Source organism: Bos indicus, chromosome 1 (genome assembly GCF_029378745.1).
Source record: "Bos indicus isolate NIAB-ARS_2022 breed Sahiwal x Tharparkar chromosome 1, NIAB-ARS_B.indTharparkar_mat_pri_1.0, whole genome shotgun sequence".
Taxonomy (NCBI): Eukaryota; Metazoa; Chordata; class Mammalia; order Artiodactyla; family Bovidae; genus Bos; species Bos indicus.
In genome coordinates, this window is record NC_091760.1 from 134,490,820 (window position 1) to 134,514,901 (window position 24,082).

The 24,082-nt window shown below is 47.7% G+C and overlaps 1 protein-coding gene across 1 annotated transcript in view; it reads right to left on the reverse strand.

The window, feature by feature from the left end:
• Positions 1-264: 264 nt before the first annotated feature.
• Positions 265-24,082, reverse strand: part of EPHB1 (EPH receptor B1) — a 462,907-nt gene continuing 439,089 nt past the window's right edge. Inside the window, exons 13-16 of the mRNA XM_070794456.1 lie at positions 14,171-14,320; positions 7,028-7,221; positions 5,033-5,188; positions 265-1,718 (exon numbers count right to left, since the gene is read on the reverse strand). Of these exons, the coding sequence (XP_070650557.1) occupies positions 1,610-1,718; positions 5,033-5,188; positions 7,028-7,221; positions 14,171-14,320 (609 nt within the window). The 3' untranslated portion in view covers positions 265-1,609. The remainder of the gene's footprint in view (positions 1,719-5,032; positions 5,189-7,027; positions 7,222-14,170; positions 14,321-24,082) is intronic.

Genomic DNA, 24,082 nt, shown 5'->3' on the forward strand with positions numbered 1-24,082 from the left:
GTCTGTGTTGCTGGTTATTATTTATGTTAATTTGCCCGTGACTTCTTGTGCTGTATATTGGAGGCTTTGGAGCCTCCTGTTTATTTGGCTCTTTTTGGGGGTCACATCAGTGAGAGTGATTCTCACACATTCTGCTTCTTGGGTGTTGTGGGGTCTGGGATGTTCCTCCCACCCCTTATTAGGGGAAGAAAGGTAGTTATTAAGGATTCTCCCATACCATGGGGAGGGACCCGCTGGCGTCTGGGAATACACACTCTGACACCATTCTATGTAAACCCGGACATGCTTCTGCTCATTTTAATTAGACAGATAAAATTAGCAAGGAGATTAAGGTAAAAGGAGAAATTAAAAATATTTAAATGTTAGGTGGAATTTACAAAAGTGAATCGAACAATGAGGTACAGGAAGGAATGCAGAGAAACACAGACACATCTGAAACGTTCCTCGGATGCCACACAGCTCAAGCCAGTCCCCAGACGAGGGGAAGAAGAACTCTCTTCCTCACCTTCTTGAATTAGGTTCGGGGGATGTGGAAGAACATTCTCCAGAAACACCTTCCTTCTCCTTCTCTTCAGATGTCACCAAGAATAACGAATCAGTCAGTATCATTCTTGAATGGCCCACACTGCATCCAATTCAAACTACTCACCTGTTTCCTGTCTGAATTTGCAAGCTTTCCGGAGATTTTTCCCCTTTTCATTTTATTTTTCTCCCTACTCTCTCTCCCCACTGAGCCAACAGGCCAATGGGACCAATCAGAAAACCAGACCGACAACATGCTCCAGCCCCTGTGGATTTTCCAGGGGCAAAGACTTCCAGCTCTTTCTTGTTTGCATCTGTTACGAACAAGCAGTTACCTGATAACACAGACATACATAGGCGTGCCTTTGCACACGGAAACAGGTTTTTTTTTTTTTTTTTCCAATTTGTGGTTTCTTTTTCCTTTTTGCAGAAAATGCAAACAAAAGAAAAACAAGGTTTTCAATTGAAGGTACATCTCTTCTTCAATATGAAGACATTAATTGAATTGGTTGGATCCCCCATGCAGTGGTCAGCAAGGTCCTTTGGCAACTGACAGAACATCTGGAGTCTCAGGAGCTGGGGTTTGTTTGAAGAAACTTCCCTACACGAGTCATGAGCAAAGGGAGATGGATGTGCGGGGAGGGAGAGGGCTCGTGGGGAGGAGGACAAAAGGAGAAAAGAAAAGAACGTCATTGGTGAGGAAGAAAATGGGAAATTACTTCTGTTTCTTCCCTCGACCTCCTTCCCTTTCTTCTTGCCAGTGGATGACTCCAGCCCACCCAGGGTGCGAGCTGAGTTCACTCTTGGGGTCTTTGACGCTTATTGTTTTGTCTTCACTTCCACTGAACATCACCTTTATGTATTTTTATCATTACATATTTGGTTCCCCACGGCACCTTAAACGTGCATCAGTCACTGAGAAATGAAGGTTGCCTATTAGGAATAGGTCCAGCTTATTCTTCATTATGAGAACGCATTTCTCAGGTGAGAAGCCAGTCTCTCCAGAACATTCCACAGTGGTCAACCTCTGGTTCCCCTTGAGCCTAGTCCTTTTCCTTCCTCTCCTCCCCACAGAAAACAAGAGTTGTCATGCCATTGCCGTTGGTGACTGACTCATCTGGACCCTCATAGACAGAATGCTGTTCAGGATCTTCTTCTGATGACCTGCCAGGGTGACCCCTATTCTCAGGAGGTCTCTAGGAGGGAAAAAGCCACAAAGAAGGGACATTAGTGCTTTCCACTGGTCAGAACTCATCACAGAAGGTAAGCTTCTAATAATAGTGGGGTAGGCAAGAAAAGATGTTTAGAATCTAATATGCCCAAGTTTATCTGAGGCTGGCAAACATCTAACTCAATATTCCCTTTCTCAATCTCAATTTCTCCATGCAGTGGCCCCAGCTTCCAATGCCCCCTCCAGCTTAGAAGACCCTGAAAGTGCTGTGCATTCTTCTTCACCTGCAGGTTCTGGAGCAGCCTTTTCATTGTGTCCATGACCCTAGGCAGACTAGAACTTTCCTCTGCTATATTTTTTTTTTTTTTTTAACACTCCAAGCACAGACTGTATGGGGCTTTGGTTATTCTGTGAGGTTTCTGCCTACATTAGTGATCGCCCATTGTGATTGAAAAGATGTAGGGCTTGCCTAGTTTTCTGATGTTTTCCCCTGAGTTTCCATTTTCTGCTTCTGTTAGAATTTTAATGTCATGAATTTTTAAGAAGGGTGACCTCAAAATAACTTTCAAATATCTGCCCAAGCAGGAATCCAAGGAAGATGTTTAGGATAGGGATTTGGACTGGATTCGTCTATGAGCTGTGAGTCTTAATATGAACAAGTTCATGGCTTATATTTGACTTTGTGGAGACCCATGCATCTTCCTTTAGTTAATAATATTACATTATTTGAGTGCTTCCCTCGTGCCACATACTACTTCATTTATACCCATGGAAGCATTTCATAAAAACTGCCAAACCACTCAGAGTCGATGATAATAATTTACCAGCAATCATTTCTCACCTGTGTCCTGCGGGTAGACAATAGACAAGTGCCTTATATTTACTATTCCACTTACCTCTCACCACAAACCAATGAGGTGGGTACTATTATTATTTGCACATTTATAGACGAGGCAAGCAGGGCTCAAAGAAGTTAAGTAACATGTTTGAGATCACACAGCAGGTAAGCAGTGGTGGAGCTGGGCTTCAAACTCAGGACGGCCCGGCTCTCAGTTACCCTGCACGGCTGCTCTCAGAATTCTTCTAATGTCCTGACTGTACTCCCTGAAGACCCCCCTGCCCCAGCAGAGCAGATGGCTCTGAGCACTGTATGTGAGACTCATGGGGAGGCCCCTGTGCTGGCTTCCCGTCTACACCTGGGCCTCCCAACCCCTCCTTTCAGCTGGTGGTCAGCCTCCCTTGGGTTGCAGCTGGCCTAGATTGTCAAATTGTCCACATCTTTCAGCAAATACTTTTGAGAGGTATCCTTGAATTCTGAATTCACAAATTGTCCTGCAATCTACTTTATTTAGTTACACATGTTCTTTTTCCGCCTTTTATCACTCAAGAAGCAAAGGAAATTGCTCCAATAGTGTGTGGACATGTTTTACTTTTAACTAAATCCCTTAATTTTCAGTTTCACTTTCCTTTTAATTTTCCCCTAGCTCTTTATCATGTGGCTATTCCCAGACTGAAGGAATGAGTCCACTTGATTCCTTAGGCTTGTGGAGGATCAGGTGATGCGAGTCCCCATACTCATCCCATGACAGTGGGAAATCAGATACAGTCCTGCGTTCATGGACACTCGCTCCACTTCTAAACCCAAGCATCCTTTTTAGCTCTGTACGATGGGGAAGCTGGTTTTCCACTGGGAAGGGCTTATTTTTCATTTTTGGTGTCTGATGATAATTCATGATGGCAAGGGCTTTTTAAGGCATCCTGGAAATTGAACTCAAGTGTGAAAAAATGAATTCTGGTGTTTAGTGGATCCAAGGCTAGAGTGACATCCAAGCCATTTCCCAAGAGAAAGTGGAGGTTATCATTTCTGGAGGGAATAAACCTGAGAGATATGAAGCTGGACTCTAGGAAAATTGATTGCAGACTAGGAGGCTACGACAGAAGGCTGAGGGTCAATAAGCTGTCCCCCTGGCACCCAACTCTCCCCAGGGACTCAGTAACTGGCCCACCCCAGGATGGAATCCCAGCCCAGAGCACTGTGTCAGAAACAGCACAGGTTTCAGTAAGTGTTTGCCCATTACCTGGCAGACTGACCAGGGGAAACATGTGTCACGGGCCACCAACCCCAGCTGCAGCAGGGCAGCTGGTCAGGTCCCTGCTGGGGTGCGTGTGTATGCATGTGTGTTCAGAAGTTGACTCTTACCCACTGTAATCCAGATGCAGATTTGAGTCAATGCACATTAGAATTACCTAGGGAGTTTTAACATCCGGATGCCCAGGTCTCACCATGTCCCAAATCAATCAGAAGATCTGGGTGTAGGAATCAGGCATCAGTAGTTAAAAGGATCTCAGGAGAATCAGTGTATGTGCAGCAAAGTACAACCCCATGTGTCCCCAGTCGGATAGGCGGGAGAATACGGAGCCAGCAGTCAGGAAAGCAGGCTTCAGTTCCCGCTTCGTCACTCCTGACAGCCCAGTCTCCAGGTACTAACACCATCGCCTTTCTGAATCTCTGAATGGAAGGGGTAGAACTAGACACAGATTTCCCAAACTGCAGGTCCACAAAACCCTGCCTTCTGAAATACAGTTCCATGGTATTTAATAATTTTCCATGGGCTTCTTTATCTCAGGATTTTTCATGGCCTTTACAGTGCTAATATGTGAAGTGAATCTCCAGGAGAGTGATAAAGTACTCAGTACTTCCTAAATTTATTTGACCATGGGACCTTTTTTCCAAGGAGAACCTATTAACATTTCCCAGAACGGGTGCTGCTCAGAACATTCTTGGGAAAATGATGGACTGCACGGGTCTTTAAGACCCTTTCTGGCTCTCATCTTATTTGAATAATTTTAGTTTGTGTATTCCTCCACACTCCTGTGGGGGCTGCAGTTGGAAAATAATTTGTGGGGGCTGGAAACGTCTGCTTATTTATAAGCGCTATCTAAGGATGAAGACAGGCTCCAGGCACATAGGCGACTGCTGCTGAATCAGTGCTCTGCCTCTTCCTGCTCTGATGTTTAAAGTGCTGGCTGGCTGTGTTCTTTCCATCTGGTTGCTCTCTTTGATGGGCTGAGTTTAAAAACTTAAACAGAGGAGAGGCTCTCGGTGATTAGGCAAATGACATATGGCAGTGGTTTGGAGGAACTCTCATTTGGGACCTGGAATAAGTCTCAACCTCCCCACCTCACCCCTACATCATTCCCAGGCTCTTCCTTGCCAGGCCTGGTTCTATCCCGAGATGGGGCTCTGAGGATGAGGCCAGACCCACATCATGAGAGACAGCAGCGAGGGAGCCTTGACCTTCACCCTCAGGCAGGACAGAGACGATGCCCACCACTTACTCTGATGTCATCTGGGTGACCAGCTGGAGGGACGTGAAGCCGGCAGTGAGGAAGCTGTCCCTGTACTGGACCATCTTGATGGCACTGAGCCAGTCATCCACGGTGGTGAAGGCTGTGAAGTCTGGGATGGAGCGGTCAAGTAGGGGCTGGGAAGGCCTGCGAGACAGACAGAGGGGAGCAGTGACCCTACAGCTGCAGGGGGTCATGGGCAGACCACACTCTGGGCGGACGGTGGACTTCATGGCGGTTTGGCGCCCCTGGTGGGATAAGGATTATGGAGGAAACCGGGGCTGACCCTTCCTTCTCTACACAGTTCTGAGCTGGCACAGCTCCTCAAGGCCAGGTGGCCCATCCCCCTGTCCCTGGGCTCTGTCCCATGCCAGTCAGCCCAGACCAGCAGACTGACACAGCGTGGAGTCTGAAGGGAAGAGAAGGATCCCACTCCTTTGTAAACTGAAATCTAAGAGCTTCACCAACCAAAGATATGGTTCTTTTACAAATATATGAAGTTCACTGCAGCCTCCACAATGTCAGCAACATTCTTTCCTCCTTGTTCCGTCCTCCACTGACTGAAAGAAATGCAATAGAGCAGCCCACCGCTGACCTTCTCTCGCATACTCTCAGAGCAGACCCCCAGGTACCACCCCCAGAAATCAAGGTGCTGTCTTCACATCACCCTCACCTTCAGCATCCACACCCAACCCTTCACCAAGTCATAAAGATTTGACTTTCAAAACCTCTCAAGCTCACTTGCTTCTTTCTACACAATTAGCCTGATTCAAGACGCTATCTCTATGGTTATTGCCATGTCTTCCTATCAAGTCTGTCTTCATGTTCCCCTCAACATCAGGTCCACACTAGCCTGCACTCTTTTAAAAAAGGTAGATGTGATCATGACAGGAACACCCATCCCTTACCCCTGATCCATGTCAAACTTGACCCACTTCAGTGAGTAATCATTGCTATGAAAACTCAGAGGCCTTAGCAGGGCCTAAAGGCTCTAAGCATCTGGCCCTTGCCTGTCTTCCCAGCCTCAGTCCCCACCTGGTCTCCTCACAAACAGCACTCCCAACACGCTGGCCCTGTCCTTCCCATGCTTGGGCCTCTGCACAGGCTGGAACCCTGACCTTCTGCTCCTACCTCACTTTCACTCAGCTACTGCATCCTTGCCCTTCAGCTCTCAACTGAAATAACAGGCATCAGGGTCGCCTCCCTCACGCAAGACCAAGGTGTATGCTTTCCAAGTATCACACACTTCCCTGCCACACTGGCCAGCGAAGTATCAATTGGAGTATCTTTGGGCAACCATCTGATTCATGTGTACTGCTCCTAAATGATTCTGAGCTCCGTGGGTGGGGGGTGGGGGGGACATGTCTATGTTGTTCATTCTATACGGCCAGCAAGGTCACAGCAGTTAGCACATAAGCACCCAATACACTCTGGTCCAAAGGATGAATTAAAAAACAAGTTAACACTGCAAATGTAGATGAGTGATGTATAGCTGACAGTTGCTGACAGTAGCTGACAGCTCTGTGCATTTGCTAGTAACAAATCCAATTGCTCTAAATTTCTGTCCCATAGCTGTCAGGTTGGCCAAGGTTCCAAGTCTGAAGCTCCCCCGGCCTCATACACTGAAAGGTGTCCTCTGGAAACCGAATTGCCCAGAAGTGGGGTCTCATATCAGTTAGATAAGATAAGCCTAATTATTACAGATTACAGAGCCCATGCCCAGTCTATCTGAGGCCAACGGACATAGAGAGCCAGACAGGTATTCGATCATCTGTCTACAGCCCATGCTGGGGACAGGGACTATTTCAGAAAGGTAGAGGGAAAAAAGGAAGGGAAGAGTCTTGGAACTTCTTCCATCTGTGGATAAGCTCAGCCGCCTCTCCCTTGCTCTCAGTGGATTGAAGGCTAGCAGCCTTGCTTAGGGCTCTTCCCAACTATGAGACCCCACCCCCACCCCTAGGCACCACCTTGCTCGACTGGACTCACACGGCGGTGATGGTAGCCACAGTCTTGAGACTTGCCGGGTTCCGGATCATCTTGTCCAGGGTGTTGACGATCTCTGCAAAGCGGGGCCGGCTGTTACGGTCCTTCTGCCAACAGTCCAGCATGAGCTGGTGCAGAGCAGCTGGGCAGTCCATGGGAGGGGGCAGCCGGTAGTCCTGCTCGATGGCATTGATGACCTGCAGAGACACACATAAGAACAGGTATGACTGCTGATGAGTCACTAGCCAGTCATTCACAAATTAGCCCCTGAGGGTGGAGCCTCCTTGCCCCAGGTCCTCATTCTGTGCTGCTATACCTCTCACTATAACAAACTTTATGGGCACCTGGCTTCTGCCCCTCGACTATGAGTTCCCAGAAAGCAGGGCCTGCATCCTGTTGTGTCTTTGTGTCCCCAGCTACCGGGATAGGGCCTGACATTTACTAGATGGCTATGAAATGTTTGCTAAAGAACGGTTGGAGCTTCTCCTTTGAGAGGATACCAGGCCCAATCTTGCCTTCCTGGCAGCTGGTGGGACCAGGGCAGATGAAACAATGGCACATGGAAATGCAGTGAACCCACTATTTGCAAACGACACCCACCAGAGCCCACTGTGGGCCTCATCCTTCTACTGCTACGGGAAAAGAAAGGGAGAGAGGGGATCAGAATGTGATGGAGAACCTACTTCATGCCAGGGACCCATTAGATGCTTTAGACTATCTGCCTTAATCTTTATGAGGCAGCGACAGGAATTCGATAGAAGATAATTTAGTTAAACAAACTGGTTCAGTACAATGACAATGGTAAAAATAACAAGGTGATCCAACATAAATATCTTCAATCAAGTTTTGTTAATTTTCATAGATTCCAGGGGATAATTTTGTAGAGATTTTAGGATCTGTAAGCACCCTTTACTTCTCAGTTTCCAATTCATTTAAATTAATTATGCCTGCTCTCTGCTTTTGGAAATGATAAAAATATTACAAGCGACCCAGTGCTAAACATACAAATTTATTATGGGACACTCATAGCACAATGCAAGGAATGGAATACAATGCAGGCCTTAAGATGTTGCAAAAATGTACCTATTGAAATGGAAATATACTCCCATTATTATATTAGGCAAAAGAGCAGGCTGTCTAAGTGCAGGTATGGTATAATCTTACTTTTGTAGAAAAACAAGAATCAAAACAAAACAAAACTAATAATTACACACATACATAGAAAAGCCCTTAGAAGCGTCTATACGATAGAGCTAAGGGTGGTTGCCCCTGGGCGGGTAGAAATGTGAATGCCCTCGTGTTTGTCTTTTTGTTTCTTTATATGTTTATACCCTATAATAATTAGGCATTGATTTTACATTAACACAAACAGTTAAAGACCTTTAACAACATAAGAAATAATTCGGAGCTCAGGAATTTTCAGGTGTTTTTGCTTCTACTTTAAAATATGTCAGATTCATTTCAACTGATTATTCTTTTTTTTTTTTTTTTTTACTTTGTAAATTGGTCAGAAAGTGAATATTCTTGATTATTTTATACTGTTACAAATTCTATGCATGGTATTCAGGGCATGAGGGGGAATGAGATAATATAATAACCTGAAGTCATTAGAGATAATCAAAGTGTATTATTACTTCTATTCAATGTGGAAAAAAAAAAAAAAACACCCACAATGTTTCAGAAAAACAAGCACACAAACCATACCAATATGATCACTTTATAAAAAACCAGCTACTGTGGACGTGCACTTTTGAATAATATGATATACCACCAACAAATGTTTATCTCGGCCAGACTGTTGTCAATCAGACTACCTATTACCCTCTCAGGAGTCCATTTTAGCCCTATTTTCCCCACGAGGAAATGAACATGCAATCAGGGGGAGTTATTTACCTGAGGGCACGCAGCTAGTGAGGGACAGGGCTGGGAAAAGAGATATCTAAGTTCAAGTTCTGAACACCTTGAAGCCTACTCTTTCAGACTCCGTGGGATTGCCACAGTGATCTCAGCCTGGAGAACAGTTCTTGGAGCTGTTTGATGTCTTCACGGTAGGAAATGGGGATATACAGCTAAAGCAAGTAACCCAAGAGGGTGAGTAACGAGGCATCCTTTCTAGCTCCTTCCAGACAGCCAGGTGGAGGGGCCCAGTCACAGAGTTCCCACTCAGCATGGGGACAAGTGGGATTACCCACTGAATGGCTCCACAAACTCTGGATTGCCTAAAGACAAGCTGGTGGGGCCAGCAGGAGGGGTTTGTGTCCAGATTCAACTTCTTTGAGGGGGATGGGGCCCCTAAAGTCTTCGAATGCAAGGCAGCTCATGTTCCCCTAAACTGCTGGCCTCGTTGCTCAAATTATTTCATGGCCAGATTCTCATACACCAATGTTCCCCCCAACAAGATTCCTCTTCTGCCTGCCCAAAAGAAGAAGGAGCACTAGAGGCAGAGCCCTTCTGTGGGCACAGCTCAGAGGTGTGACCAGCTGACCCAAGCACTCCTGGCACATCATTGAGTGGCCAGAGCACTGGCATGCTCTGACTCTCCTGTCTGGAAGCTTTAGACCAGATGGCATTTAGTCGCTTTGCCCTTGTCTCCTCTACAAACCACCTCTTTAGAATCTTCGAAAGACTGTTCTGGTGTTTGATTATGTATTTCCTCTGTTTGTTTGATATGCTGACTTTCTTTTTAAGAGCACATCAAAGAGTCACTGATTCCTCCTCCCTGCAGGTCCAAAGCCCCATGCACTGTGTCGATGATGGTGTGGCATTGCCATTGAGCACATAGACCTTGGAGATCTAGGTTAAAATACTAACTCTATTTCTTATTAGCTCCAGAAACATGGGAGAGTCACTTGACTTCCTGAAACTGCACAGATGGGGGTGTCAGAAGAGCCAAGTGATACAATGAGGCAGTGTGCATTGAGCACCAAACGTTAGAGTCATGAAAAGGATCCCATCATCACGTGGAGGCTGTCACTGTGGCCATGGCTATTACAGTCTTCTGTAATAGGTCTTCTCTGCAGAAACTGCTGCTGTTCTCTACCAGCCATAGGGAGGTTTAGGAAAATGGTGTCTGGAAAACACCAAGCAGGTAGTGGGGACTTGTTAAATGGGACCTCTCTCCCAGAGTGTCACCTTTTGTGATAGAGGAGACAGGAACCCCCTCCCCTGCTTTTGCTTACAAAATTGGACTTTATTCCATCTGCTATTTCTTCTGGACAACTTTGCTATTATTGCTTGAGTAGATAATACTTTGGGAGCAATGATGCTTCTTAAAGCTTTTCTCTCTGCTCCAAAGAAAAAATACCAAATCATTAGTTGGTATATGGGTAACATTAATCTATGATTTTACCAGTGGCTCAGTGGTAAAGAATGCACCTGCCAATGCAGGAGACCTGGGTTTGGTTCCTGGGTCAGGAAGATCCCCTGGAGAATGAAATGGCAACTCACTCCAGTATTCTTGCCTGGAAATCCCATGGACAGAGAAGCCTGGTGGGTTACAGTTCATGGGGTTGCGAAAGAGTCTGACATGACTGGGCTACTAAACAACAACATTCATCTACTTGTGTCCATCATGAAGCACTATACATTTGAAGATTTTTATTCTCTTTTTAAGGACTGGTGTTTTCTAAGTACATATATGCTATGCTATGCTATACTAAGTCGCTTCAGTCGCGTCCAACTCTGTGCAACCCCATGGACGGCAGCCCACCAGGCTCCGTCGTCCCTGGGATTCTCCAGGCAAGAATACTGGAGTGGGTTGCCATTTCCTTCTCCAGTGCATGAAAAGAGAAAAGTGAAAGTGAAGTCGCTCAGTCGTGTCCGACTCTTAGCGACCCCATGGACTGCAGCCCACCAGGCTCCTCCGTCCATGGGATTTTCCAGGCAAGAGTACTGGAGTGGGGTGCCATTGCCTTCTCCAAAGTACATATAAGTTATATTCAAATTAAAACACCCTTATTTCAAAAAAGTACTTGTGATCCTCTAATGGGGCTTTGGGATCACTCCCTGTCACACCTGCCTCACTGGCAGCTGTGGAAAAAGCCAAGAGGAGGCAGGAGAATTTGGACTTACAGTCCTAACACCAGTGACTGCATCTGACTGCATCTGACTTGTGAACACAGATGTGACCCAAACCCGGGGTCAGAGGGCATCCTGCTGAGCAGACTTGAAAATCAGAGCAAGTCCTGGGCCCCTTCTGGGCTTCCCTGGTGGCTCAGACTGTAAAAAAATCCACCTGCAATGAGGGAGACCTGAGTTCTATCCTTGGGTTGGGCAGATCCCCTGGTGAAGGGGACAGCTACCCACTCCCATATTCTTGCCTGGAGAATTCCATGGATAGAGGAGCCTGGCAGGCTATAGTCCATAGCATTGCAAAGAGTCAAACAGGACTGAGTGACTTTCACTTCACTTCTGCCTGGGCCCCTTTCCTTGATCCATGACAGGATGAGATAAGTGGATGTTGAAAGACTGGTGATTGAAATGAGATCAGATGGTATTTCCAGAGAGAAGCTGATGGTGAGTGTGGCAGTGAGAACACGTCGGGAGCTGTCATGGAGCAGGCCTAACTCACTTTGAATGGCCTGCAGCGACAGGTGCAGTGGGCTGCCTTTGCTCACCTGTACCCTGCCTGGGATGGCAGGTGTGGGGTTGGGTGGGGATGAGGGGCAGGTGGTCTGGACCAGGGGCCCAGGGCTGGTGCTCCTCTTTGAAAGGAGCAGGGCCCCTCCTCTTGCCTCCTGTCCCCAGCGGGGCTCCCAACTGCCCCCAGACATGCACTTTTCATTAGTGAGTTGGGCGGTGGGCGGGCTTCCTTGACCTTCCATGTGGAGAGTGAAGTGGCGGAGCTCAGAGTAGTGGAGGATCCAGGGCAGAGGGGGTTAAGTTGAGCTCTGATGTTTCAATAAAACCGCAGCTCCTCTCCACAGACACTGCCAGTCTCATTATCTCTGTCAATCAGATCCAAGCAGTAGAACTTCCAAGTTCTCTCTCTGGCTGACAAACTCTCTGTACATGTTCAAAGAACTTCCTGGGCTCTGGAAGCCCAATTACCAGCACTCCGACTTGCCTCTGCAATTCTCTTTCTTAAAGCCTTTCAATTGTCATCTGTAAAATCCTTTACTGCCACCACCTCAGTGGTTTCTGATGTCGGGCTACAGCCGGGAGCCCCTCCTGGGTCTCTCCCAGGACGGGTCGGGAGATGCCTTCTGAATGGGCAAAAGTTACTCTATGCCTTCCACAGAGAGTAAACTGGTACTTGGGACAATGGTGAAAGGCTTTATTTTAGGGAAAAAAAAAAAAAAAACGGAAGGAGAATAAAACTGCTCCTTTGCAGATGTTCTTATTCCCTTTGAGGCCCAGCTCAAGCATTAAATATCTGGAAACCTTCTTTACCTACCCTCAAATGTTCCCATAGCTCTATGTATCTGGTGCTGGGCTGTAAACCCCCAAAGAATAGAGCCAGTAAGCACAATGCTTAGTCACAGTTAGCAAACTCTGAGTGTCTGTTGAGTGAATGATTTGGGATTTCTGAAAGTCTAATATCAGAAACTTCATTTGTTTTCAGCAGAGGTGAATACATTTGCTGAGAATATCCTGAATGTCACATCTTGCCTGTCAGAGAGTTTTCAAATCCATTCCACATGTGCTGAATTGTTCTTAATCGGATTACAGTCTCTGGGCAGGGCAACATGGGTCTGCTTTTTCTGGCTAACATTTATTACTCATCTAGCTGACAGTGTGGACGGAACCAGAGTGCAGCTGATTTCATGAAAGTAGCCTCGGCATCAATTCCGACACTTACTGATTTGACACGCTACAGGAGCAGAGGCAAAGCATGGAGAATCAGAGATAATAGAGGATCTAGACACCACCCATGGTCGGCAACAGAACCTGGCTGAGGAGACAGCTTTTTCACCTGCTCTGGGCTGAAGGCACTCTACCCTCCAGAGCAGGGGGCATTACTGCTAAGCACCCAGCTCCTTTTCTGTCTCATTAGACAGGTCACCACCTTTCGCAACCTTCTGAGCGACAGCCATGGCTGGAAACCTCCGACTGGACAGAGGACTGGTTGGGGGCCAACTTCTCCAGTTTACCAGTGCCTTGGGAGCCCACACCCACGACAGAAGTGCTTCTGGGGTGGCTGTTTTCCCCATCTGGACTGGGCCAGCCCTGTCTCTTCTTCCTTGGAGGTTGGGGAAGATAATAACTGCTCCCCAGTGATGGGAAGAACAAGTGAGAACACAGGTAATGCAGATATTGCAGACTGCGATCCCCTTAGCCCCAAAGGAACTGTATATATTCAGAACACAAGAAGGAGTGGTCCCAGGGATGGGGTGGGGGGGATCCAGGTAGGCTTTTGATTGTGACCTTATCAAAGCAAATCATCCACAAAAGGTTATCCACTTTTTGGTAATTATGGAGCAAAGGATCCCATCTGGAACACCCCTAAAATGCCTCTGCTAAAAGCATCTCAGATGACGCTTCTCTTTCCTGTCTCCCTGTCCCTTGCGGGTCAGGGAGGGGTGCTGCTGACCACCCAGCTCCGTCCCCTCCCAAGACCCGTCTGGAGCTGACCAACTCTGGGACTCTTGCTCAGCACCCCCTTCACCAACAGGTGCCAAGGATTCAGAATAACGGATTCTCAGGAATAAGGGCCTTTACAATGAACTCCTCCCTTTAGAGCTGAGACACAGAAGTTGCAGACAAAAGCTGCTGCTGGCTCAACACAGCACATCTGTCAGAGTAGAGCAGCTGGAAGCCAGGTCCTGCCAGGCAACCAGCACTGCTCCCTCTCCATCACACACAGTGACAGAGGGCACGCAGGCAAGTGCTTGGCAGCAGGGTACAATTCCCTGGTCAACTTTGGGCCTGATCTATTCATGATTCAGGCCATTCAGAACCAGCCCATCATCTCCCGAATTGGTCAGGGCACATTTTCAGGCTTTGGGGTCATAGGAACCATCACACCTCTGTGCTGGGCTCTTGATTAGTTCAAACATTGGTGCAAAGGAGGTCCCTGCGTCCCCTGCATCAGACACTTCACGTTCAGGACCCAAGGCCCAGTGAGAAACCAGGTGGGCCTGGCATGCCAGAGCCCTGGGACCCCTGGGGTGAGGGTAGTAGCAGCCGGGAGCAGCTGACACTTACATCTTGGTTGGACATGTCCCAGTAGGGTCTCTCTCCAAATGACATGACTTCCCACATGACAATCCCGTAGCTCCAGACGTCGCTGGCAGACGTGAACTTGCGGTAGGCGATGGCCTCTGGAGCCGTCCATCTCACGGGGATCTTGCCTCCCTGGGGGAAGGAGAAGCCTGGTCAGTCCAACCACTAGGTTCCCAGTTGAAAGTTGGTAAGAATAAACTGGGCACACACGTCCATCCTTCCACCCCTACCCCGATGTCTTGCGAACTAGGACAGCGGGGTCCCCAGGCAGAGGAATCTGCAGGGCTGGTCTCTCTCACACCACGTGTGGGCACATCGCATTGCTCCACACCAGAGGTGGTGACTGGGGCTGCGGTTGCATTCACCCCCAGTTCCCTATGTCCTGATCCTACCATCACCATGGGTGAGAGGAGCAGTGGAACTAACATAGATGCATAGGACACTGTGTGAGATCAGCTATGTGAGCCGTGACAGGCAGGTGCGGCTCTGCTGGCCTACAGTATTGTACGTACAAGTCACAACACTTGAGTCAGAAGGAAGCTAAGCAAGCAAAACAGGAAGACAGTGAAGGTGACACCTCTGGACACCCCCAACCACGAATCACCCTCTGCCCCTTGCACCCTGTGCTCCAGCCCCGGGGATTGGCTGTCCTCACTGTGCAGTCTGCAGGCAGCCCTGGCTGCACTTGGTTTACCCGGCCCGGCACTGAAAGATGCTGGCTCTCCCCCCTGCCCTTCTGTGCAGGTTGACATCCAGAGCTGCAGACACTTTCCTAAATGGCTACTCTTAGGTTTGTTTCCCCATCTAACCCTCCAGCCCCACCCTGGAAGTTTTCAGCTTGGCTCTCTGCTTGGCCCTCAGGTCATCTGCCAGACCTCAGCCTATTTTGTTTACCAGTGTGCATGCTCAGCCACAAAGTCATGGCCGACTCCTCGGGACCCCATGGACTAGCCCTCCAGGCTCCTCTGTCCATTAGATTTCCCAGGCAAGAATATTGGAATGGGTTGCCATTTCCTCCTGCAAGGAATCTTCCTGACTCAGGGATTGAGCCTGCATCTCCTCCATTGGAAAGCAAGTTTCTTACCACCGAGCCACCTGAGAAGCAAGGGATTGCTATCCATCCATTTGTACATGTACTCCCTCAACAGATAGGCAGTGGGCACTGCTTTGTGCCAGGCCCTTTTGAGGAGCTGGTGTCCCAGAGCTGAGCCAGCTAGGGGCCCTGCCCTCAACCTGCATGGGGCATGGGAAAGCAGACAAGAAACAGAAACTTAATATGTACTGTTAGCAAGATGGAAAGTGATGAGGGTGAGGCCAAGGGGGATACAGGGTGTGTGAGAACTGGAAGAGACTCCCTAACACAGGAAGGGGTCAGGGAAGGTGGCCAGGAACAGTCAGAGGGGCAGTTCTCTGGAGCCTTTGGCCAGATGTGGATACCGGTACTGTCCCTTTCTACCTGTGTGACTTAGGGAAAGTTACCTAACCTCTCTGTGCCTCTGTTTCTTATTGCCAAAATGGGGGTGATGATCACACTTACATAGTCAGGTTGTCGTGAGGAAAACGGGGTTACTATCCATCCAGTGCTGGGGCAGGGCCAGGCATAGAGGGTCCATGCTATCCACTTGGTAACCAGTTAATCAGGCAGAGCATGTGGGGGAGGGAAGTCCAGGCAGAGAGGAGCACGGGCAGATGTGGGGGTAGCAGGCAGCAGAGAGGGAGGTAACTGCCCCCAGTGTAGGGTGGTCAGAGCATGGAATTCTGAAGGGGGATGTAAAGAGAGGGCAGCTCTCTCGGGCACTGATGCCACTCATGGGGGCAGAGTTCATCATTCTCCAGGGGAAAAAAGATCCTCGTTTTTAAGTCTTCACGCCAAACACTGGACTTCACTGCCCTGGCCCCATTGAGATGCCTGGGCTCTGCCTCCATAATACATGAGGCCTACATGTCCCTCCATCCCCTTCTCATCTGCCCCCTGCCTTGACTGAAGGAGGCTATTTTTATTCTGACCATCCTCATGATCTGTTCAGATCACCAGAGATACATGTTGGACTTCAGCAAAAAATACCTTTAAAATGCATAAGTGGTTAATCTGAGCGCCAGTGAGAGAAAAAGGAACAAACTGCAAAGTGTATTTTTATCTGGTTTCCTAGCTGGGGTCTGGGAGGAATGAAGGCATTCTGGCCCCAACCTCCCCAGGCACACATCCAGCTTTCCGCAAAGAAGACAGCCCTGATTTCCCCCAGGACTGTGGCAGGCTTTTGTGGTGGGAGAGTCCTCAACTCAAATACCAGCCACGTGACAAATGCCTTGAGGGCAGGCTCGGGCTGCGGAGGCAACAGAATGCTCCGTTCTCACCATCGCCCCAAACATGGATGAATTTATTGGTTTTATCTCCTTGGTACCACGGTTGGGAAGAGAGGTGGAAAATCCAGCCAGTAAACCAGGAGTTGTCGAACACAGTGTCTGACAGCTCAGAGATCCCATGCTGTGTGGCCACACTGGGTGGGGGATATTGCCACACCCGGAGAGGACCTGGGGCTCCCCTGGAGCAGAGGGGTCTCTCAATACAATACACCTGGGTTACGTAAGGTAGGAGAGAGCAGGAATTTAATTAGTGTCAGGCTGTGTGTGTGTGAGAGAGAGGCAATGAGACTCAGAGTGAAAACTTACCAGTGTGTGTGAGAGAGTGAGAAACAGAGAATTTGGTCATGTGGGTCTGTGGATCAGTGTCAGGGCTTATCTTTTGCGCCTGTTTGTGTCAGGGAACGGGGAAGGGAGATGAAAGCGTGCTTCTCCTGAATTTTAAAGAGGCGATTTGGGAGTCTGAAGGTGTCCTCTCTGCCAAGTCTGGGGCAGACCCAGGGGCCGCTGTGACAGCTGTGGCACCTCCCTCCTGCATGTCAGCTGGCAGTGCCAGGCCCGCTGGCGAGGTGCCTCCTTGCGTTGTTGGGCCTCACTGAACACAGAGTTCATCCTGTCACCACCCTGCCTCCATCCCAGCAGGTGCCAGAGCCTTTGAGAAGAGTCACCCTGGACAGGCAGGTGACAGTTTTGTCACGAAGGCCCCCCGCCAAGAGACCAGGGGACGCTGATCTCCAGGCCGGCAGGAGGGAAGGGGCTGGGTGGTCTCCTTCCTGGGGGTTTTAGAGTTCCCTCTCAGCTTTGCAAACATCACATCATCAGCATTGCCTTCAGATGCTCAGAGGTAATTATGATGGATTATTTAACTCATCTTCAATTACATGGAAGAAAATCTATTAATGTAGAGATGGTGACCAGCCCCACGCAGGGGATTAGGTGAAAAGGAAATGGAATGGCACCGCAGCTGCCGGCGCTTCTTCTCATGAGGAAGGTCCTTCTTCCAGAAGAGAAGTCTGGACCAGAAAGACCAAGGTCAGGGTGCCCCTGTGACGGCCAAGCGCTCTGAGGGTCCTGGTTCTTGCCAGTGGAGGCATGAGGAAGAGGCATAAGGAAGGAGTGATCTGCTCTGCTGGATGGGAGGAAGCACAAGGGACAAATTCTCAGAGGGGCAGACAACAGATGAAGTCCACGGGAAGGATTCTGCACCCTTGTGGGCCAGAGGGGCTGACACTGGGCTTGAAGAGAGCATTGTCCCCTGCACGGGTTCCTCCAAGCACCAGATGCTTCGATGTCCCCCAGGGATGCTGAAGGCACAGGTGTGCATTCTGCAGGGACCGGGGACCAGGTTCCCTAGAGCTGCTATAGGAGTCACCATTGAGACATGGTGGGAGAGAAGAGAAGAGGATGGGAAGGCAGCTCACCACCATCAGTGTACTTCATACACTGACCTTCCAGGTAAAGCGTGGCATTCTTCACAAGTGTGACACTTCTAAAAGTTTGTTTCAGAATAATCACGCCTTAACTCAGGTATGAGACCAACTACAAAGACTCTGGGTGTGTGTGTGATTTGATACACTAGGAAGTGATGTCTGGCAGCAGATTAATTTTAACCCAGCCATTCAAGGGCACCTGCTAAAAACACACAGCCACACCTACCACTAAGAGTGATGCCAATAGGTAGATGGTTTCAGCCTAGAGGTACTGTAGTTCCTCAGGCTCAGCCAGCCTGCAATAAACATCTATGCAGCACCCACTCGGCAAGCACCCTGCTGGGAACCTGACAGGAAGGACACTCAGCCCCGCTCTCGGGTGACAGATATCCCCAAGGCCCCCCAGACAGCTCGCTGCCTTGCTGCAGTGACATTGGAGAGGTATAGCTCGTATCTCTGGCTCTAGGACCCACACGACTGTGTTTTTCAGGCTACAGTCTGAGCATAGCACTGGTTTGTCTTCCTAGCTATTCAGCGTAGAGATGCCCAGAAGGGTAATGTTTCTAGCTGTCTGGGCACTGCTACAGTACTTTTCTCCATCATCAGGTGTGAGACAAAACCTCAGTGGGGATATTACAGGAATCCAGACACTGATGAATATTGAGTATTGTCAATCATAGAATCATTAGAATCATGTGCGGGAGGAATCCCCTTGAAGTGATAGGTTTATGACTGAGACGTCATGTAGTGGCTCTGAATTTCATAATGGCCACTCTCAAACAGGTTTATAATATATAAAACATATTGTGGTTGTTTTGAAGATCCAACATGATACATATATATATGTAAACCACTCAGAATATTATTGTTACCATTAAACAAGAATTTATGGAGTGTTGTGAGTTGAGTTTGCCCCCGCCAACCCCCAAAACAATACATTCAACTTCTAAATTCCTGTATCAGTACGCGTGATCTTATTTGGAAATCTGGTCTTTGGGGATGGAACTGTAACCACAGAACCAGCTCTAATCTGGCCCTATTCTGTTTCTAACAAGATACTGAGTTGTTTTTCAGAGGCAATAGGAACAAAACTGCAAGTCATACAGCTGAAGTGTATGCAGAGAATTTATTGATCTCAAATAACACCCAGAACCAAAGTTTTTCCACACCACAGAACCAAAGGACCAGGACATGATGGAACCTGAATGCTGAAACCCTTTCAGAAGCTAAAGGTTCAGTGTCCATGAAGACCAGTTCTGCAGCTCCTTTACCATACCACAAACAGCCACGCTCCAAAACCCTCTAGTCAAAACCTGCCCCACCAGTGGTCCATGTACCAACCCTCCTCCCCTAATTTGTAAAACTATGACCCAACCCTGGATCGATCAGAGAGAGAGGTCTGAGCCCTGTCTCCTGTCTCTTTGCTGGTCGACCTCATGACAAAGCTTTGCCTGTTCTCAAATGCTGCTGCTGCTGCTGCTGCTGCTGCTAAGTCGCTTCAGTCGTGTCCGACTCTGTGTGACCCCAAAGACGGCAGCCCACCAGGCTTCCCGTTCCTGGGATTCTCCAGGCAAGAACACTGGAGTGGGTTGCCATTTCCTTCTCCAATGCATGAAAGTGAAAAGTGAAAGGGAAGTTGCTCAATCGTGTCCAACTCTAGCGACCCCACGGACTGCAGCCTACCAGGCTCCTCCATCCATGGGATTTTCTAGGCAAAAGTACTGGAGTGGGGTGCCACTGCCTTCTCCTCTCAAATGCTAGTGCCATAGTATTGGCTTCTATGCACGTCAGCCCTTTGCTGGGTAACAGGAAGTAAAAGGTGAGGTCATACTGGATTAGAGTGGGTCCTAAATCCAGTCACTAGTGTCCTTACAGGAAGGCCATGTGAAAATACAGAGATAGAAGAGGGCATGCAAAGTGAAGACAGAGACAGCAAAGGGAGTGATGCATCTACAAGCCAAGGAATGGCAAGGGCTGACAGCAGCCACCAGAAATGAGGAGAGAGGCCTCGGTCACATTCCTCTCTGGAAGTTCTAGAGGGAAAGTGACCCAGCTAACACCTTAATTTTGGACTTTTAGCCTCCAGAACTAGGAGGGAAAAAAAATGCTTGCTGTTTCAGATCAGTACAGTAGCTCAGTGATGTCTCTTTGCAACCCCATGGACTGCAGCATGCCAGGCTTCCCTGTCCAATACCAACTCCCAGAGCTTGCTCAAACTTATGTCCATCGAGTCAGTGATGCCATCCAATCATTTCCTCCTTTGTCGTCCCCTTCTCCTCCTGACTTTAATCTTTCCCAGCATCAGGGTATTTTCCAATGAGTCAGTTCTTTGCATCAGGTGGCCAAAGTATGGGAGTTTCAGCTTCAACATCAGTCCTTCTAATGAATATTCAGGACTAATTTCCTTTAGGACTGACTGGTTTGGTCTCTTTGCAGTCCAAGGGACTCTCAAGAGTCTTCCCCAATACCACAGTTCAAAAGCATCAATTCTTCTGCGCTCAGCTTTCTTTGTAGTCCAACTCTTATATCTGTACATGACTACTGGAAAAGCCATAGCTTTGACTAGACGGACCTTTATCAGCAAAGTAATGTCTCTAATTTTTAATACGCTGTCTAGGTTGGTCATAGCTTTTCTTCCAAGGAGCAAACATCTTTTAATTTAATGGCTGCAGTCACCATCTGCAGTGACTTGGGAGCCCCCAAAAATAAAAAGTCTGTCACTGTTTCCATTGTTTCTCCATCTATTTGCCATGGAGTGATGGGACCAGATGCCATGATCTTAGTTTTTTGAATGTTGAGTTTTAAGCCCAATTTTTCACTCTCCTCTTTCACTTTCATCAAAAGGCTCTTTAGTTCTTCTTCACTTTCTGCCATAAGGGTGGTGTCATCTGCATATCTGAGGTTATTGATATTTCTCCCAGAAATCTTGATTCCAGCTTGTGCTTCATCCAGCCCATTGTTTCTCATGATGTATTCTGCATATAAGACAATATACAGCCTTGACGTACTCCTTTCCCAATTTGGAACCAGTCTGTTGTTGCATGTCCAGTTTTAACTGCTGCTTGTTGACCTGCATACAGATTTATCAGGAGGCAGGTCAAGTGGTCTGGTATTCCCATCTCTTTCAGAAGTTTCCACAGTTTATTGTGATCCACACACTCAAAGGCTTTGGCGTAGTCAGTAAAGCAGGGTAGAAGTTTTTCTGGAACTCTCTTGCTTTTTTGATGATTCAAAAGATGTTAGCAATTTGATCTCTGGTTCCACTGCCTTTTCTAAATCAGCTTGAAGATCTGGAAGTTCACAGTTGACATACTGTTGAAGCCCAGCTTGGAGAATTTTGAGCATTACTTTGCTGGTGTGTGAGAGGAGTGCAACCATGTGGTAGTTTGAACATTCTTTGGCATTGCCCTTCTTTGGGACTGGAATGAAAACGGACCTTTTCCAGTCCTGTGGCATTGCTGAGCTTTCCAGATTTGCTGGCATATTGAGTGCAGCACTTTCACATCATCATCTTTTAGGATTTGAAATAGCTCAACTGGAATTCCATCACCTTCACTAGCTTTGTTCGTAGCGATGCTTCCTAAGGCCCACTTGACTTCGCATTCCAGAATATATGTCTCTAGATGAGTTATCACACCATCGTGGTTATCTAGGTCATGAAGATCTTTTCTGTATAGTTCTGTGTACTCTTGCCACCTCTTCTTAATAGCAGCCCAAGGAAATGGATACACTGAGTATATGCCATTTTATCAGGCACTAGTTAAAAATATTGCAGTTAAATTCCCAGGTCCACCATGGACTACTACTGGGCGGGTGATGGTAGTGGGATTTGGGGATGAGAGAACTTTCTAACATTAAGGTCGAAGCCCAGTAGATAAACCACAGGGCCTTCTGTAATATCTCCTCAGTGCTGTTGATCAGTCTACTTCCTGGAGGACTGCCCTTTGCCTAGCAACATGAGCGCTGTGGGGTGGGGCCTTCAAGGACAGAGCCTTGGTGCTTCCACTGATGTGGTTCTGAGGACCACAGTCAGAAGGCAGCTCTGATGATGATGGTGACGTGCCCCAGGGAGAACCCACCCTCACTCTGCTAGCAGTGTCCACAGACCCAGGCAGTCAGTTCAGGCCTGGGTAGCTGCATCTTAATTACATAGCACTAGCTGAAGGCCATGTCAATATCTTTTCCTGACATACCCAGAAAACCTAGCGTGTGCTTCTGGGATCACTCTGGGGAAGGTCATTACTATTATTATTTTAAAATGCCAATAGGTGATCCAATTTCTTCAGAATCTCTGGGGGTGGTTCCCAGAGTTTTAACATGTTTCAGGTGAGTTTTAACATGTTTCAGGTGATTCTAATGAGCAGTCATTGAGCACACGCATTGGTCTGCAGCCGTGGTTCTCAAATTTGAATGTGCATCAGAATCAGTCCTATTAAAACACACATCATACAGCCCTAACCTGGACTTTCGAATGTACTAGCTCTAGGGTTGGCCTTGAGAATTTACATTTCTAATAAATTTTCAATGTGGCTCCTACACTTTAAGAATCACTAGCATAGACCAATCAAGCATAAGTCATGGATTGAGTGAAGTCTCATCTCAAATACCAACTCTGGTCATTGTTAACAGCTGGGTTGAGAAGGATCCTAAGGCTTCATCTGGACTCAGCAAGGAAATGTGCCATGACTGCTAAGCAATGCCTGCCACAAGTGAGGGAATGGGAGCCTATATATGGCGAATATTTGCCTCACTGCCGGAACCTCAAAAGATCTTAAAATGGTGGGGGGAAAGGGCAATGAGCTGGCCTCATCAAAGTTTCCATTAAGTATTTTTAAGGCCCGAGGGAAACAGAGGGTTAACTGAGGTGAAGTTTACATCATATAGAGCAAGCAGCCCTCTGGAGTGGCAAGTGGAGCACTGCCAGCAGCAGTGACTGTCCTGAATGCGTCGTTGACCAGCCTTGATGAGGCATCTGTCCAGAAGGGGCTCCTTGCAGCCCTCAGTAGACACTTCCGACACCAGTGTCCCCGCCCTCAGGGTACATCCATGGGACACGCTCTCCTGCTTTCCAGCTCCTGTCCACTGCATTGTGCCCAGAGACCTAACATGATTCTAAGTGTTAAATTAAGAAGGTATTTTAGAATGAATGTCTCTATTTAAAGCACTCTGAAAGTACACTGACCCATTTTTCCCAACCTAATCAGCAAAGTGATTTTTCCTCCAGATAAGACCCATATAAGCCTAGAAGGAAAAGAAGTTTACGCTGAAAAGGTTATCTTTATCTTAGCGTTACCGGCTTCTAACAGCCAGTAGAAATGGCTTCTGGCTGCTGGATTGCAACTGAGTCTATATTATAAAGAGGCCGTTCCTAGTTCCCTAGGATGCCAGGAATTTGCATGAAAACACTCTCTCCATCTCTCCATCTTCTGAGAGAGTTCATCTGGCCCCACTGCTTATTTCTTTCCAGAAGCCACAATCTTGATGGTGACACTGTAATTTATTACCATGCTAAGGATTATGATGCAACATACAGAGAATTAGAACTTTAGGTGGGAAACCGGCTGCAGGAACAGGTGAGCTTTTGGAGAGGATGGTCTTATTTGTCATGCAAATGGCACACAGAACAGAGAAAAGGGCTGGGAGAAAAGACAACCCAAAGAGACACACTGCGTTGGCTGCAGACAAAATTGTTTCTAAATAGAATGTTTTTCAAAGCTTTTCTTGAAGCATTAGCTGCTCCTCCGAAATGAATGACACAATGTATTTCGTACTAGTAATAAAATATGTGATTTGAATAGCTACAAATGGAGAGATTTACAGTCGGTGGGGTCCTGGCTGCCTCTCCCCTGAGCTTTGTGAGCGTTGAAACCCTTCTGTGAGATGCTGCAAAAGGTAATTGCAGCCCAAACATCATTTTCCAGCAGCGAGAGAAAGGCCTATTTGGACATAAATTAACTAAAAATATGCGGATGATAGTGTGTGTTTCATGTGTGAAGAACAGAAAGGCCATTTGGTGACGTTTCCCAGCTGGAAAACACACACACACACACCCTGTTTTCAACCATACAGGCGTTGTTTCTCTGTACTACACTGTCAGGGTAAA